We start from the raw sequence: 18814 nt of genomic DNA on the forward strand, positions 1-18814 counted from the left end.
TCTGGAGCCAAGCAGTCTCCTATAGTTTGACATCCCTGTACTTTCTCTGGAAGCAGTAGGGATGGGGGCAGGAAACCAGCTGCCGGCTACAACTTCATCGTGATTGATATTGCACAAACCCCTGGTGTTTATCCCTCGGGCAGACAGAATCCAGCATGGCTTTACCAGCTGCTTTCCCAGTCAGATTTTCAGAGCCTGTGAAACAAAATGACTTCCCACACATGTAGACTTTTATCTTCTCAAAATAAAATTCTAAGTGGTGGAGTTTTTAATCTGGTCAGAAGTTAATTACTAAGGTAAAGAAGTTTTTGAGAAATCCTAAATTTAGAAAGTGTACAAGGCACATATTATGACCCTTGTTATTATAAATCCTGCTTAATCTGACGTTTAATCCTAAAGATAGTATCACCAACCATCTGAAAACTTTCTAGTGGATAGCTCTAAATGCAAAATGCACGCCTTCTATTCTGTGCCCTTGACTATTGCGTGTGGAAATCTTTATCTTGATTCCTTTTTTCCTATTCATTTGTTATCTCCCTTTTTAAAAGGAATTTGGCATAAGGTCTATTTTTAATGTCATTACATAACCCTTTTGCTGTTTTTCATTTCATTTTATTTTTTTTTATGTGTATGGATGTTTTGCCTGCGTATATATCTGTGTACCATGTGCATGCCTGGCACCGGAGGAAGTCAGAAGAGAGCACTGGTTGGAGTTACAGATGGTTATGAAGTGTGAGGGAATAGGACCAGGGTCATTTGGGGGTGGTGGGGAGAGTCTTACTTGTATAGCTTACGCCAGCCTTGGGCTTGAAAGCCTCCTAATTCAGCCTCTTGAGTGCTAGGTTACAGGCTTGCACCACCACATCTGACTGTCGTGTTATTTCTTGTAAGTCATCTTCTGCTAAGGCTTCCTTAGGAGCCCTTGCTTCGCCATCTTTCCCCATGAACGACAGCCCACACCATCTTAGGAAGGGGAAGCAGAGTTGATATCTGTTTGTCTAAATTACCCAAGATCATTATTGCTTGACCTTTGCCCACAGTCTGCTTCAGATCTGACCATTTTCAGACTAATTTAAAAAGTAGGTTAAAAGCTAATGTAGGTCTATAGGCATTCCCTGGTAAGGGCTTCAGAATCTTCTGTAGTCCCCACCCAATAGAACCACTACTTCAAAGAGATTCTTTCCGGAGAATCCTCTGGCTAGGCTCGTCCTGATGCTTTTTCTTTCGTATTTGCAATTATGACCTATTTTTTACCAGGCTTTGTCTGACGATTAGCTTAAGAGCAGAGGATACAATAATTGTACAAAATACAAAATATTTTTTTTAAGATTTTATTTTTATTTTAGCTAGACATGGTGGGGCATGCCTTCAATCCCAGCATTTCAAAGGCAGAAACAGGAGGGTTTTGGTGAGTTCAAGGCCACTCTGGTCTACAGAGTAAGGTCCAGGCCAGTGAGGGCTACATAGCCAAAGGGCTACATAGCTAAAGGACTACATAGCAAAATTTTGTCTCAAATGTTAAAAACATGTGTGTGTGTATGTGTGTGTGTGCGCGCGCGCACACGTGCACATGTGAATACTGTATCTGAGGAGGCCAGAAGGCATCAGAACCACTGAAGGTAGAGTTATAAGCAGCTGTGAGCTCCCAAAATGGGTTCTGGAAACGAAACTCAGGTCCTTCGTAAGAGTAGTACGATGTCTTAATTGCTGATCCATCTCTCTAGCACCCTGGAAATATTTTTAAATGTGTAAACTCTCCAAACCTACATCCTAGCTGCCACTTTATTCTCCCAAGGAGAAGCAGAAGCCTCAACATTGCAATTAGCTTGCAAGAAATTGCAGTTCCTGAGCTCCGGGGAAGGAAGGGTTTGCTCTGAAATCTGTGCACCTCCGGTCCTACCATTCTATTGGGCCAGAATCACATCCCCTCCACACTTGTAAGAGACCTATAATTAGGTTGAGACGTTAAGCAGTTCAGCAGTTGTGAACAGAGGAGAGAATGGTTGTACCATTATTTAGCATGGGGTCTGCTGGCTGACCATTTATCTCTTCCTATTTCCCTATATACAGTCAGAGCCACATCCCCAACTCAGAGCTTGGAGTGGAAGAATGCAAGACCCCTCACCATCCCAGCCCATCCCGTGCCTGTGAGACAGCAAGAACATTCTGCCTCCCTTCTCTTTCCCTTTGGTACTTTGGATTAGAATCTCAAGGCGACACGACACAGTGCTGTTCCCATATCCCAAACCATTTTCAGAGAATCTCCGCTCATAGTGATGCCCTGTGCATCTTAGTGCCAGTCACCCCTTAATCTGTAGCAAACTATAAGAGCGGTCCTGAATAAGTGTCCTCATCTTCCAAGTACAATTCATGACTAAGAAGAGGAAGGAGGATTTGGGAAAGACATTTGTAAGCAGCATGATGTATGAAGACTGAGAAGCATGGGGGAGCAATGAGCCTGGTATGATTAACAGCCAGGCAAGTTGTGAGGTCTTCATGTGCACACAGCAGAGTATGTCTAGAAAAGGGCCACATGCATCCACCAAGCCATCTGCAAGGCTGGCCTTCTCAACAGCATCCCACAGTAAAAGAAACAGGCAAACTCAGGATGCTCCAGCAAAGGGAGGGACTAAATGCAGGGCAGTGAGACTTTGCTGTGCTGCCCCCAAAGACTGTGAAGGTTGCTCTATCCCAGTGACCACAGAGAGGGGAGCCAGCGCCAGGTACTCTCTACCAGACTGGCGGTTCACTCACCTCGGCGGCGAAATGCTTCCCACTCACGGTGTGTTCAGAGCCACGGGGGTCGTTACGGTTCCCCCAGTGCAGGTGCAGCTGCTCCGCCCTGTATTGGTGAGGCTGGAGGCCCTGGATATACATGTCCGAGTTCAGATTCAGTCTCACTGTGAAGAATGGAGGAGCAGCCTTCAGAGCCCTGGCCAGCTGAACCCTGGGCAGACCAGCCCTGCTAGAAAGCAGGCAGGCAGGTAACCCCCTGCAAAGGTACAAGTGGGTAGACCAGAGCAATAATGCCTGCGGGTCTGAGACCTGGCCTCCTTCCCCTAGTGCAACTCCAGTAGCCCCAGCACCTTCATGGATCCCCCTGGAAAGTATCAACCTACGCTGATGATGGCTGTTTCTTTACTTATCCATGTATCAGGCTCCTGCCTGTGATAATAGAACCATCAGTGAAGAACTTCCCAAGTTGGAAAATTATATTCCAACGACAATTGCTATTTCAGAAGCATTTACTGTACAACAGACTGATGTGCCCCATATCTCGTGTTCACCAAACAGATCAATGGATCTCTCTTCCAAATGACAAGGAAGTTAAAGCTCTTATCCAGTTTGATGACTCATTAGTATCTGTGATGGCTAATCTTGGTTGTTAACTGAATTAATATCTGAAATCAACTATATCCTAAGCTGCTGGGCACTCTTCTGAAAATTTCCTTGGTTGGAAAGACTCACCCTAAACCTGGGCTCATGTGTGTGTGTGTGTCAAAGTCATGATTCAACCCCAGTCTGTCTGACTCTAAACCCTGAGTGTCCACCCACCGAATTGCTGGTTTCACCCTGGCAGCTTAGTCAATGGACCAATGGGATCAGACCTATCTCTTCCCTCCCGCTTCCTCAAGAGATGGGATTCGGAAATGTGCTGCTGAGAAGCATCACTGGAGCCAGGACTTGTAGCACACACCCCCATATACAAGACAGTGGGCCGGGAATGCCCCACAGCCTCCTCCTAGCTCCTTCTCCTGAGTGCCTCCAGGGGGCCCCACCTCGCCAGACACAAGAGTCAGACCAGGGAGTCAACAGGACTTCAGATCTGCCTTTCGGGGTCTCTGAGATCTCCCCCTTACCAGAATGGCCATCATTGGTCAGGTTCAACAGCTTTTCAGCAGATACATTGTAACCTTGGAACTGTAGGGGTGTGAGGCTGGCATCATACTGGAGGATGTCACTATGCAGGTCTATCGGGGACTGTAGGAAGCCCCCACATGATGGGTACTTCTTGGACCAGTTCTTTTCCCCAGTAGCACCTAGAAGGAGAGATCCAATCTGAAGCTTAGTTTTCCACCAGGAATTTTCCCTACTGTCTAATCTCTGTTTATAAAATAACTCCTTTCTATTCCCTTCTCTTTCCATAGGCAACCACACCATTCTGCATGAGGCAAGTATACGTACTGGTCCCTTGGCTTCAGATGTGGACGTAATCTGAGACTAGGGAGAGTCAGAAGAAATGCTTGACCCCTTTGCTCATTGTAACGCTTTGAGGGAGAAGAGTTGGCCCTAGTTTTAGAGGTAAGCTGTTCAAGACCTGGAGATACCAGCTTATAGAATCAGGCCCAGAAAACATCTCAGAGCCATCTGCTGTTAAAGTCCTGCAGAGGTCGAGAGACTGGATTAGCCCAGGCCAGAAACTAGGGCCCCCACCCAATCTCCACGTTATTGCCATGTTGACACAGTACATATCCTCCCTACATGAAGACTGGAGACATCCTGCTTGTTGAGCACCTATGTGTGCCACCTATTGACTCTAGGTCTTGATGCCACCAAGATGGATACTCTGGGGACATGCAAGCAGGTATTCTCGTGGGGAAAATTTGATGAATCTGCCAAACTGTGTCAGGATGTGTCAGGTATCTGACTATCATAGCTCAAGTAGGTCTCTGATGCTGGTAGGTTCACAGTGTGATGTTCCTGATAGGAAACCCTGTGGATACAGACTCCTGATACCCACATCTAGAGTGCAGGATGCAACCCAGAAACAATGCTTGGAAAATATTGAGTAATTATAGGCCTGGCATCATGAAGACAAGCACAGCAGGGCACAGCGGGGTTTTAACAGAAAGGAAGCCTGGTAAGACTACAGTCTAATTATTGTGATAAAATTGACAGGTCCTCAGTGAAGAGAAACAGGCTTAGAGTGGAAACCATCCAGGGCTCGCACTCCTTATTAAACACTGGCTAGCAGCCACTCCTCTGTGAATGAAAACAACCATCCCATGTTCAGATAAACCAGTGGTTCTCAACCTGGGGGTACTTTCACAAGCGTCACCTAAGACCATCAGAAAACACAGATATTTACATTACAATTCGTAACAGTAGCAAAATTGCGGTTATGAAGTAGCAATGAAAATAATTTTGTGGTTGGGGGGTCACCACGACATGAAGAACTATATTAAAGGGTCACAGCATTAGGGAGCCTGAGAACCAATGAAAACTACGTTACTCCCACGGGGAAAAATCTTGAAAGAATGTAGTTCTGCATTTAAAAGATTATCTTCCATGGTAATTAAATGGATTTTCAGACTACTGGCAGACATTTTCCCTCTAATAACTGAGACCTTAGGAGGCTATAAGGAGGAAATTGTGTAAATTGTGTCCTGCATAGTCATTTTTAGAAGTTAGAGCCACACTGGGCATTTGGGGGCGAGAGAAATAAGCATGTTAAACATAGAGTCAGTGTGGCCTAGGCTTCAGCAGAAAGCGAGGTGGGAACATGGAATGCCCAGGCAACATGCCTGTACCACCACCTGTCCCCCTGCCTTGGTGAGTGGCCACAGCCAGGGCATGTTTCCCACCTTAGTAGAAATGGCAGGGTTAGATACCGTATTCTGTAAGGTCCCTCCTGACTCCTGAGATCCAACATTTATGAAGATTACAGGACTAAGCAGCTTCACCCTCTGCACCAGGCAAGTTGGAACGACTCACAGAGGCTCGTTCATGTCAAGGCAGCTCTAGTGCATGTGATAAAATGCCCAGTGGGAACCAGCTTCAAGAGCAAAGGTACAGGATGCTGGTGTCCCTGAGCAGTCTGGGGTGTAGACACCACCTCCCCAGTCCTGGCCTCTGCCCACTGGCAAGCTAGTCACTGGCATCAGTCACAAGCCCTCGTGGCATCAGGGTCTAAAAAGCCTTTCCCATCCCCCTGCTTCTTTTACCATCAGCAGCAGGATTTATTTTAGCAGTTTGGCCCTTCTAGAATCTATAACCTTGACATAGCCACGGGGAGAAGATGAAAGTGTTCTGTAGATGAAATACTGAGATGAAGCAATTTGTCCAAATTTAAACTTTGGCTTAATGCCAGAGTTACCTGGCTTGGATCATGAAGCTTTGGTGTCTTCTCTCCGGGTGTTTATCTGGGAGATTCTGTGCATCTGTTTCCTCCCCCTCTCTCCTACATTCTCCTCGGAGGCGAGGAGTGTCTCCTTCATCCCATTTCCTACCACGCCTGGCACATGGCAGGTCCTCACACGCTTGCTAATTCCCCCACCTGTTTCCTGTGTATTTCTCTAAGGGTACTTGATTACTCGTTTGAAGTCCCCCGCATGTTTTTTTCCCTTTAAAAAAGAGTGGGAGCCAGTTATGGTGGAGCCTATCCAGAACCCAGTACTGCTTCCTGCTCCCTCCCTCCCTCCATCCCTCCATCCCTCCCTCTCTCCCCTTCTCCCTCTCTCCCTTCCTTCCTTTCTTTCTTTCTCTCTTTCTTTCTTTCTTTCTTTCTTTCTCTTTCTTTCTTTCTTTTCTATGTCTATCTCTCTCTCTTTCTCTCTCTGTCTCTGTGTGTATGTGTGTGTGTGTACAGGTGGATGCATACTCTCAGTTAGCTGGCCTGTGAGCTTCTGGGGAGATTAGATTCTCCTGCCTCTGCCCCCATCTCAGGATAGGAATGCTGGGATTATTGATGTATGTCACCGTATCTTGTTTTTTTCACATGGGTCCCAGCAATTGAATTTGGGATCCCAGGCTTTCACAGTTAACACGTTTACCCACTGAGCCATCCTACTGGTCCTCTGTAATCCTAGTATGTGTGCGTGGAGGCGAGAGGATCCTTGATCTCAAGGCCAGCCTTGGCTACGTAGTGAATCTGAGGCCAGCTCGGTTACACGAGACCCTGCCTTTTAAAACAAGTTTGAAAATGAGATCACTTGTTCAAGTCCAGAATATCTTTTCAAGTCCTCATCTGCGAGGATTGGTTCTGGGCGGCTGGGGCCACTTGTTGGAAAGGAAACCTGCTTTCCATACTATAGTGTGGGACGTGGCCTGGTAAACAGGGCTTCACAGAGTCATAGATCACCTACACCACCACATCAGGACACTTTCCCCTTGCACATCTGGGGACAGTGTCATATATCCTCATGATGTCCTGACTTGGGAATCCAGAGAGGGAGACACATGGCTAGGCACCCAGACAACCAATACCAAACATGACAGTGGCAGACTCTTTGCCATTGTCCTCCAGCTTCTGTCTAGTCCAGGTGATCCCAGCCACAGTAGGCCTGGGAGGGTCACTTAAGGCTACAATTTCTCAATTGAGTCTCAACTATCACAATCTCTCTCTCTCTCTCTCTCTCTCTCTCTCTCTCTCTCTCTCTCTCTCTCTCCTGAGACCTTGTACCTCTGATCCTCTGCCCACATCTCTCCAGTGCTGGGATTACAGGAATGTACCACCACGTCTAGTTTAGGTGGTGCTATGTATCAATCATTCTACCAGCTGAGCTACCTACCCTGCTCCAGCTTTCAGACCCTTGCCAAGTGTGCTTTACCAGAGAGCCTGTGCTGGAAGCAACGGTTACAAAGCAGCTCCTGTAAACACTTGCCTTTGCTTTGGGTTTCCTTGACACCTCTTCCATTGGTTGAACCCCCATCCCTAGCTCCATCCCATGATTATGAAGGAGACCATGTACACCCCAAAGTGTGTTTTCCCAAATAAAATCAAGACATTATTTCTTTCTAGTTCATGAATTTCCCTACTTGTGGCAAAAAGAAGTGGACAGATCTTTGTTTTAAAATATAAAGTTGGTTATCACAGCACAGTTCAAAATGTCTCTCGTGACTTCTGACTAGGAATTGTCAGTCCCAGGGTACAAGACCTGCATTATTTGAGAACCAGATTATTTGTGTAGGGGAAATTTCAGCTGCATCCCACAGAAGAGGGAGATAAGCAAGGTGCACTCCACATCACCCAGCTGCGACAGCTTATGAGTTACAGCAGGGCCCGTTTCATCTTCGCCATCTGCCCGGATCACTCTGAAACAAGCCAGGTTGATTTCATCTGCACATGTCTCAGTAGGCTTGCCTAAACCATGAGCCCTCAAAGCAAAAACTCAATATCACTGTCATCCCTGCAAAGCAAAGTTAGAATTTCATATTACCACATTCGACCAGCATTCAGTTTTACAACTAGATCATAGCATCTTTCTTTTTGAAAGAGGCAAAGTAGGAGTTTATTAAGAAATGGTACTAAGCTGAGTGGTGGTGATACACACTTGTAATCCCAGCACTCAGGAAGCAGAGGCAGGCAGATCTCTGAGTTTGAGACCAGCCTGGTCTACAGAGTGAGTTCCAGTATAGCCAGGGCTACACTGGAAACACACAGTTAGAGAAACCCTCTTTCTCTCTTAAAAAAAAAGAAGAAGAAGAAGGAAGAAAAGGAAGGGAGAAAAAGGGAGGAAGAAAGGAGTGGAGAAAGGAAGAAAGAGAAAGGATGCTAACAGATGTGTTGGTGTTAGGGGACAGAAGGGCAGTCAGGAAAAGGCAGTACAGACACAGGCAGAATTCTAGAGGACCTTTTATTTAAGTGTCTTAGCATTAGCCCCAGATACAGCATCGGTGACTTCAGAAGTTACACTATTCAAAGGGCTTCTAAGAGATGTTCTTTTTCTTTTAGTAAATGTGGTCACTGGGTGGCTTCTAAAAGAACTGGGTATTACAGGCTGATAGGAATAAACCCATAGGTTACAAGGGACTACGGAGTCTTTACTAGATCTCAGTTACAAAGAAATCCAGGCATGTTTTCACTATAAGCAGGGTTCATGCTCCTGTTCTGAGATCTCAGAAAACTCCAGCTGGGGAAGAGGTCAGGTTAAATCCAAAGGTCATGAGCTGCAGGGAAAGAGCTTGATGCCCAAGCCTGATGACCTGAGTTCGATTCCTGGAACCCATGTAAAGATGAACACAGAGAGCTGACTCTACAGGATTGTTGTGTGTGTGTGTGTGTATCATATGGCACATGGTAATTTTTTAAATCCAAAGGTCATATATGTTTAGGCTTATGCATAATTTATTGTCTTTTAAATTATTTTTATCGTGCATGTATGTGCAGCTGAGCACATGGGTGTATGAACATGTGCATGCCTCCAAGTTCACGCAGAGAACACCTTGTGGGATTCTCCTCCCACCACGCGGGTCTCCAGGATCACACTCCGGCCATCACTCCGGGCAGTAAGTGACTTTGCCCGCCGAGCCATCTCCCAAGTCCTTTGCTGTTGTTTTTAGCATTCTTTTATTATCATTATTGATATTAATATTATTTGCAGTACTGGCGATAGACTCTATGGCACATGCCTGCCTGGAAAGCTCACTACCACTTCCTTCCAGCCCTGCCCTCTGCTGTTTGAACATTCTTATCTGCAGTATCTCCATGGAAAAGAGCATGCTGTCTCTATGTGGGCCGTACTCACAGAGAATTTTAGTTATGGTAAAATTCTTGGCTCTCAGCAGAAGAGAGGCTTCAGTCAGTCTCCAGAGTGAGGGTCCCCTTTACCCTTCTTATGTGCTATCAGCTTCCCCCATCTCTCCATCCAGGCTCAATTTTCCCCTCTTGAGACTTTTCACCCCTCAGTTTTACAGGTTGATGGTGACCTAAGATGGCAGTTTTTGAAACTTCCTCACTATTGAGCTGCTAGGTCCTGCCTCTCCAGCATCTAAGGTCTAGACTTGCCTTCCCTGAGGGGGAGGACACGGGAAAGCCTCAGCTTGGAACCCATCTCAGATGGGCCCCGAGGGAAGATGGCAGTGGCCGTAGGGACACAGCCTCATACTGCAGCCTGACCCCTTGCAAAGACATTTGCTCAGGTGAAACTGTGATGTCTGACTGTGTAGATGAAAGTAATTTCAGTCTGAGTCAGTATGAAGCAAAGTTCAAACTGACAGAGAAACAGTTTTAAGAGAGATCGAAGTGTGGACCTCAGGTACGTGGAGAAAAGACGTATGCACACAAGCCATGGTGCAGCCTTCTTGAGAGCAGCTACCAGCTGACAGGTTGTTAATCATTTTCGTTTTGTTTTGTTTGTAAAATTTAGCATTCAGTAAGGTCCACACGTTGCAAACAGTCAACGCGTTGGGCCCAGGTCACGGTTTGATGGTACCGAGCCGTATCAGACAACACCTGGGCCTCATTCCTGCCACACTCAAAATCTCAGCCAGGTGAACCCTGCTGGTTTTCTGCCCTCAGCTGGTCTAGTCACAACTTTCTGGTACCACCTCCTCCATCTCAGGCTAGAGCCTCACCACGCCAGCCTGCGAGAGCCCTCCACAGGCTGCCCGGCCTCTACCTGCCCGGTGGCACTGCCAGGCTTCCTCTCTTGCTTTGGTCAGATTAATCCCATTATCCTGCTGTAACCAGATTGCTCTAGTGTGCTCTCTAAACGCAGCCTTGCTTCTGTGGCCTGGTCGTGCCAAACGTTCTCTCCTTATCCCCCTCCCAGGAAGACAAAGCAGAAACTAGCCATTTTCCACATTTTTAAAATAGCCCAGACTGTCCCTGCTTGTCCAGCACCGCACTTTTCTTTCTCCTCTACCAAACCTTCCTTCCCTGATCTCTTCCACCATCTGCATGGAAGTATATTCAGGCCTCCCCACTGAAGAACAGAACAAACCTTGTAACCACCGTTCTAGTCTTATCCCTTTTTGACTGAATTTTTAAAATGAGTTTAAGAGCCCATCTTTATCCATGGTTTGTAGCCGCCAGTGTGTGCTCACAGGGAATGGCCTTCAGAGATCTGCAGAGGTCTTTGGGAAGAGCAGGAGTCTGGGGATAGCCTCAGGCAACTCAGGTGCAGAGAGAGAGAGAGAGAGAGAGAGAGAGAGAGAGAGAGAGAGAGAGAGAGAGTCAGCGCCCTTGTAGGAACCTCCAGCTGGCTGAGAAGTTCAGCTGTAATGAAGCAGACACCGGCTTTGGCAAGATTTGAACTGGGCTTTGAGAAATAGATGAGCTTCGGAAAGGCACAGATTTTCAGCATAGGACATCTATGAAGTCTGTGGGCACAGCATGTTCAGAAACTAGAAAAGCAGACCTGGCCAGACATCAGAAGCGGGAGAGGGTCCAGCCTGAAAGACCAGAATTCATCCTGGGTTGAAGAAGGCACTCGGTGGGGGGTTGCTGAATGCTGCAGACCAGAACACAGCAGCCTGTCTGAAAATGACACCCAGACAATGAAAACCCCAATCAGAGCTCCTGAGAGTCTGCAGGCCGCAAAAAAATGATGGATGTCTTGAAGAGGAGGATCAGCTTTGGGAAGACAGCCATCTGAATGGCTGGCCTCAGGAGCAAGCCAGCCATCCTAAAAACAAGAACGTGATTTCTAACCCCGTACTCATCTCTGATTCTTTTGTGTTTAATATACACTGTATCTTTGCTTTCTTGTCCTTTAGTTTCATTCGGTTTTTTTGTTTGTTTGTTTGTTTTTGTTTTGTTTTGGTTTTTGTTTTTGAGACAGGGTCTTACCATGCAACCTTGACTGGCCTAAAACTCAATATATAAATACCAGGCTTGTCTCAAACTTGGGGCAGGCCTCTAGTCTCTGACTCTCAAGTGCTGGGATCAGAGGCATGCACAACCATTTTCAACTCATTATGCATCTTATTTTGAATTTTGATTATAGACAATTTCTAAGCATTAACAAAAGTAAGACACATAGTATGGAGCTGAAGCAGGACAGGAGATGGTTTGCCTCAATCTTCAGCACTGCAGAGCTCCAGGAATGATCACATGTCTGTTATCTCAGCACTCCGGGAGGTAAAAAAACTGGAGTTCAAGGCCAGCCTAGGTCACGTGAGGCCCTGTTTAAAGACAGAGAAAGAACGTGGCGTGAAGACCACTTTGTACTGTTTTTTCACGACCTCGGTAGTTTGAGCTACCCCCAGGCTCCTTCATTTTCTCCCCCAACTATGGAAGCCAGTGATGGCTAGTTTTTTTGGCAACTTGACACAAGCTACAGTCATTTGGGAAGAGGGAACTTCAAGAGGAAATGCCCCCACCAGATTGGACTATGGGTAAGCCCGGAGGGCATTTTTTTGATTGATGATTGACGTGGGAAGGCCTGACTCACTGTGGGCAGTGCCACCCATGATCTTCCTAATTTGTATAAAAAAGCAGGCAGAGTCAGCCCTGGGAAGCAAGCCAGTAAGTGACTTTCATGGCATCTTCAGTTCCTGCCTTTAGGTTTCTGTCTTGAGTTCTGGCTCTGACTTCCCTCAGTGACTTGTAAGCTGAGAATAACCCTTTCCTCCCCAAGTGCTTTTTGGTCATGGTGTTTATCAGAGCAATAGAAACTTTGACCAAGACATGCTGATATCTATGTATCACTAAAGATAAGGGGTCTTTAAACCATATGCTCATTTCATCTGTAACACCTGTTTATAATTCATTACAAGCATTAACTATCCAGTGACTTCTCAAATTTCCCCCATGACCTCATAACGTGATCTTAAGAGTTTGTAGCCCCGGTGCTCAGAAGATATCTGCACACACAGCATGAGATGCATTACTGCTCTGGGCGAAGAATTTATGCAAGTGATTGAAGGGTAATTTTATAGCCTGTTTGCAGACATGGTGTCTGGGTAAAAAAAAAAATATATGGGTCAAGTAATTTCTTAGGTTTATGTTCCTGATACATCCACATTATAGCACTTAACATAATAATAAAAGTATGACGCACGTAGTTACCCTTAAGGCTTGTTTACAATGTCTCACTGACAACCCTGTGTGCTCAAGATTAATAACGATTTTATGCTGTTTTTAATTATGTGTGTATGCGTGTGGGTGCAGGTGTGTGCCTCTGAGCGCAGTGCCCATGGAGGCCAGAGGAAGAAGCTGGATCCACTGAAACTGGAGCTCCAGGCAGTTGTGAGCTACTTGTCATGGGTGCTGGGATCAAACTCAGGTCTCTGGCAAGGGCTCTCAATCACTGATCCATCTCTCCAGCCCCACAGTTTTAAAGAAATATATATATTATTTTATTTGTGATTTGACAGGATCTTATGGTGTTGGACTGACAACAATAATAAAAAGTAAAGATATATTCATGGTCTCGTCTCTGATTTTGAGGTTGGCTTTTGGGGCTTTTTCCTAAAAACTGGTTGCTCAGTCTTGCCGACTGCCCTGACTTTTGGTCACACTCTCTGAGGTCAGTTTCTTGGGTGTCCGTGTGGATGCTTAAGGCCTTGTCTCTTCGGACTGGCTACAAAAACACATCAGAACTGTTTGACGATGATGCAACGTTGACATTCTAGATATTGGTGAGACTTGTTGCCAACCACCAGCGATATTTTCCATACAGTGAACATTTGTAGGTTTTGGTTAGTCTCTCAAAGGCTTCCCAGTTTGTTGTATTCAGGGGTCTAGGGGAAGCAAAAGCACGGCTACTCCTAGCACATACGTGTGCATGGAAATGACCAGAGATTGTAAAGCACCCATGAACGCACACTTAACTATATAAGATACAGTCACAATAAAACAGTGTTTAAGGGCTGGGGTGAAAGTTCACACAGGTGCTGTAGGAATTCCTACTGCCAGTAGCCTTTAAGTTACCCGCCCACTGGGGTGTGGCCTCTTATCCTATTTATGCCAATGTAAAGCACGCATCAGCTCTCTTTCCCGGCTGAGGGATTCAGTTGCTATTCTCCCTTCCAGCAGAGGATTGTGATCTGTGAGTCTACCCCTAAATAAATAACCCTCTATTATTCTCAATTCTGAGCTAGTGTGGGATTTCTTTTAAGGGTCCTTCATATGGTAAAGTACTTATCATGTAGGCATGCTTGCATGAGTTTGATCCTCAGCACCCACGTAAAACGCCACGTGTGCATGCACTTGTAATCATAGTTGGAGAGGCTGATGGGGGGCTCTCTGGGCCACACTGGCCAACTAGCCTAGCTGAAAACTGGGAAGCCCTGGGTCCTACTGAGAAACCATGCATCAAAAATAAAGTGGTCAACTCCCAAGGAACAGCACCCGAGGTTGACCTCTGGCCTCCACACCCATGTATGCTTGTGCGCGCGCGCACGCGCGCACACACACACACACACACACACACACACACACACACCTGAGTAGCTATATATTGAATAAAGGAGAAAAAAAATCTCTAATAATTTCCTTCTTGGACTGCTATTTAATTTTGAAGTTATTCGTTTCTTCAAAAGATGCCTTCAGTGTGCCAGGCATTAGACCCAGTACTGAATACGACAGATGACGAAGTGGATCTACTTTCTGTCCTTGTACAGTTACATTTCACCATCAAGACCTTCACAAATAAACAACCCCAACACCAGTCAAATAACACCATCTGCAGTTGGTGCTTTGGAGGGACCGAACCAGGGCCCTGATGGAGGAAAGGGGAAACCGCTGCTGGGTAGTGGTGCAGGCAGACTTTCTGGAGGAGGAGCCATCCATTTTGAAGCTTAAAGAACGAGATGAAATGACCCACGAACAAAGCTGGAGGAGCAGCCTTCCAGATGAAGAGCCTGGGGCGCCTATGCCAAAGCCCATAGCTGGGGTCTGTCAGGTGCACAGGAGGCGTGCACTCAGAGAGAACTGGGGTCCATTGGGCTTCTTGCCAAGGAATAAACTACTCTGCCTTGAGGCTAAGCAGGGATCATCCATCACCTCTTCATTTATGAACCTCTATGTGTTAAAGAGATCTTCCTCTCAGGGGGCTGGTCCCCACCTCTCTCTGGAGAGGTCATCCATCAGTCCTGATCCCGTGGCTGGAACCACAGAAAATGCAGCTAAGCCCCAGAATCCCATTCAGGAGCAAAGAAGAACAGTCTGTTTTCTCTAAAACCAACTCAGAACCACGGATTTCTAGGATATTCTTTGAATATAGAGCTACATTTAAAAATATATTTAAAGTACACTTTATTCCTGCAGTTCACTAGGAAGTTATTTTTAAAAAATATATATGGTTTCTCACAATGAACCTAAGCACACTTGGCTGGACTTGGCCTACCCCTGGCCTGCCCCTGTCTATTAAGTAGTCAGACACAGCAGAAAGGCAAGAACCATCCAGAAGAAAGGAAGATGCCAGGACCACAGGTTAATCATTGATGGCTGAGGTCTCCTGGTTGTGTTATTTACTAATAGAGGTCAAGGAATCACACCGGCATGGAAACTTTCCCTTTGTTCATGTTATAGATGAATCAGGCCTCAGCTAGAGCAGGGAAAAGACCAGAGGGCCAGGGCGGCTCTTTACTTAGGAAACTTGAAGGCGCCGCTCCAAAGGCCACTCCGTCCCCTGGGTTTTACCTTACAGACTAATCAAAGTAGACAGAGTTCTCTAATGGTGCCTAAGTCATCCTTTCTATCCAGATTTTATCTTTATTGTATCTGTTTTAATTTGAGTCCTTTTAAGAGGCAGAATCAGCTTAGGCCTTGTGAAGCCCATCCCAGGTCACTCTGCCACCATTTCTGTATCTGCCGTGGTGGGAGGGACCAATGGTACATGCAGGTAGGGAGGATGAGGCTGGGTTTGTCAATCAACTCTGCTAGCCAATGCAAACCTTCTCTTTCTCCTGCCCTTCCATACCCTCCTACCCCTCCCACCCCACCCTGCCTATAAACCTCTCCAGTCTTCTCCATTGCTGGAATAAGGGACAAAAGGGCTCCATAGTTATTCACAGTCTGACATCAAGGTTTTTGTCGGGTCCTTTCTGGAAGAAAGCCTTTTATAGCGAGGAGGGTGGGGTTTCCAAGATGTCAAAGGTAAATTATCTATTTGCTTTTGCTCCTCCATCTCAGCCACCCTCTTGGCAGGCCCTCAGGACCTGCTGTCTTCTCTGCTTGTCACAGAGAAGCCACAGTTCCCCCCCTGGACTGCTACCTGCTGCTCTCACCTTGCATTTTTATCCCGATAGGCTGAACTTCTTAGCAACTCCCCAGAATATCTGCCTTCTCGCACTCTAAGGCAGATCAAAATACTTCTCTGCTCTGTGCTGTGCGGGGCCCTTTGTGCTCTTCACCCCTGCAGCAATTACACTTAGCAAAAGAGGGCTTGGTCTTTCTACCCCAGTGGTCCAGTGGTACTTAAAGTCTCCCAGAGAAACAGCATCACCCCCATCTCCCTAGAGCTCCTTCGAGATATATACTCTAGCTGGGAATGTAGCTCGGTTACAGGATATATCTTAAAGACAGAGCACCGGCCTAGCATGAAAGAAGCCCCCGATTCCATCCCCAGCACCAGATGAAGTGTAGAGGTGCACGTGGGAAATTCTACCTCTCGTGAGGCAGAGACAAGAGGATCTGAAGTTCAAGGTCACCTTTGGCTAAAAATCAAGGAAACAAGAAAAGCAATCAAACAATGAAGGCTCTTAGGCCCCATCCTAGACCTACTGAACCAGATCATGTGGGTGGGACCCGGGGCCTGTTACTGAAGATCACCTCTCCAAGTGGTCCCAGTGCCTGCCAAGGACTAAGACACAGTGCTCTAGATGGAAGCGTGCTTTGTGTGTGTGTGTGTGTGTGTATATGTGTGTGTGTGTGTGTGTGTGTGTGTGTGTGTGATTCCTGCTAAAGAGCCTGGATATCCTGAAGTATGCAACCAATAGTTCTTTAATGAAAAAAAAAAACAAGCTACAGAGACGACAAACTGGCACAGCAGGTGTTAACGTGGCACTAGCCCACCCTGAGAATGAAACCAAGCATCTCCCTGTGCCAGCTGCACGCACGACGTTCTTGCTGGTCTTATTTGACTCATGGACAAGGGAGCTGCACTAGGTGTGAAACTGCTGAGTCCACAGCAGACTGTGGCCACCGGCCTGGCTAGACAGCAACGTTATTCATAAAGCCAAATAGTGGAAATAGCCCATATCTCTCAACAGAAGGGTGAATAAGCAAAACCGGCGCACAGACAGCCAATGGACTATAACCCAGCCATAAAGGGCCCATCTTATTCCAAGAACCTCACCCACAGGATGCCTGAGGGGTTGAGTAGGCCTCTGTATTTTCACAACAGCTATCATGAAGGCAAACACATAACAGAGGCTCCGAGACTTTTACCCAGAGGTTGAAGAATGTGCTCTCTGTTTCACAGGGTCCAGGCTCAGAAGAGTGGTTGCCACACTTGTTACAACACAGACCACTGAGGCTTTCTGAAACTCCATGTTTCTGATGCCATAGTTTAGAGCTGGAGCTGTAAACTCTGCGTGTCTAATACATCCCCCTGAAGTACTGCTGTTGCTGGGCTTCACATTTTTGAACCACTGGCCTAAGCAGCATTTACCAACCTTTGCCACACATAGGGATTTCTGTGAGCTTCTAATCTTGCCTGGCCCTGGCTGTGAGGTTTTGCTTAACTGGTCTCGAGCTAACCCAGTGAGCCTGATGTTCAGCTAAAGTTGAGAGGAGCTGGTGGAGACCCTCATTTGATCAAAGGCCGTGTGGTTGGAGCCACAGCTGTGTTTTTTCTCTCCCATCAAGGCAGGGTTACAGTTCTGTTTTATAACAACAACCAAGAAATTTTTTTAGCCAAGGCTATGTCTCAGGCTAGCCTCAATTCTTGTGTAGTTTAGAATGACCTTGAACTTCTGGATTCAGAGTCCGTAGTGCTTACTGTCCTATCATAGAATCCCTTAACTTTGAACATCTGGAGATCCTGCCTCTCCCTCCTGAGTCCTGGATTATAAACATGTACAACCACATTAACTTTTATGTGGTGCTGGGTCCGAACCTAGCACTTCATGCATGCTAGGCAAGAACTCTACCAATCTGATCTGCAACCCTAGTCCCCTTTATAAATCTTTTTTTTAAAAATTTACATTTATAAAGGTGGAAGGGGAGTGGGGAAAAACGTACAGCACATTTCTATCCAAACTATTAAAATGAGAAGGATTTAACAAAAAAATAATTGCATGTACTTATTTGTGGGGGGATCTGAATATAACTTACAAGAATCAGATTCTTGCCTACCATCACACCAGTCCCAGGAATTGAACTTGAGTGGTCAGCCTTGGTGGCAAGCACCTTTATCTGCTGACCCATCTCACCACCCCCTCAGTCCCATTTTGTAACTATCCTTCTTTCGTGTGACATAATAGACAAGGAATAAAATACAGTGTGTGGGAAACTATCAACTCTATTTAGTTCTAGAATATTTTCATCACCCCCAAAAGACACCCAAAACCAGTCAATGGTTACTACCCATTCCCCTCCTTCCAGACCCTGTCAACCACTAATCCGCTTTCTCTATGGAGTTGCCTGCTCTATTTTCTATAAATGCAGTCACATGGTATGTGATCTCAGAGTGGCCTCTTTCCTTTAGCATCATTCTCAAAGTTGTCATTCTAGCATGAAGTCACTCTCCATTCCTTTTCACAGCTGAGTGCTGTGCCATTCTGCGTATATACTACAAGTTCTCATCCGTTCACAGGGTTGATCTTATTCTAATTTAAGCATTTGATTCTAGTTAAATTGCTTTTGCTCTTTCTTGTAAAGCAGTTGTTGGCAGCTGTAAAAGATCTTGGTTTCTCCCTTTCAGGTTTCAGCAAACAAGCTATGAATGAACCTGGGAAGAAGTAGGAAAAGGCTGGGGGTCAAGAAGGCTGTAATTCATAACACGCTCCTGGGTAGAAAGAGAAGACTTTAAATATCAGGAGGTACAAGCGGATATAACAATGCTCCTGGCACAGAAAGGACACCGTGGGAGAGTAAACATTGTGGGTAGGGATGGCCTCCCTGGCAAGCAGCTTCCCTGGCAGACAGATTTGCAAATGTCACAGGTGCTTCTCCGCCGCGGTGCAGCTGCTTGCCTGCTGT

General features: G+C 46.2%; 1 protein-coding gene across 2 annotated transcripts in view; it reads right to left on the reverse strand.

The window, feature by feature from the left end:
* The window catches only part of Ca12 (carbonic anhydrase 12), a 55848-nt gene that overhangs the window by 15907 nt on the left and 21127 nt on the right, over window positions 1–18814 (reverse strand). For both annotated transcript variants that reach the window (XM_005347735.2, XM_005347733.2), the window contains exons 3-4: window positions 3861–4040; window positions 2755–2900 (exon numbers count right to left, since the gene is read on the reverse strand). In XM_005347735.2, coding sequence (XP_005347792.1) covers window positions 2755–2900; window positions 3861–4040 — 326 coding nt within the window. The remainder of the gene's footprint in view (window positions 1–2754; window positions 2901–3860; window positions 4041–18814) is intronic.

The sequence above is a fragment of the Microtus ochrogaster genome, chromosome 5 (assembly GCF_000317375.1).
Source record: "Microtus ochrogaster isolate Prairie Vole_2 chromosome 5, MicOch1.0, whole genome shotgun sequence".
Classification (NCBI taxonomy): domain Eukaryota; kingdom Metazoa; phylum Chordata; class Mammalia; order Rodentia; family Cricetidae; genus Microtus; species Microtus ochrogaster.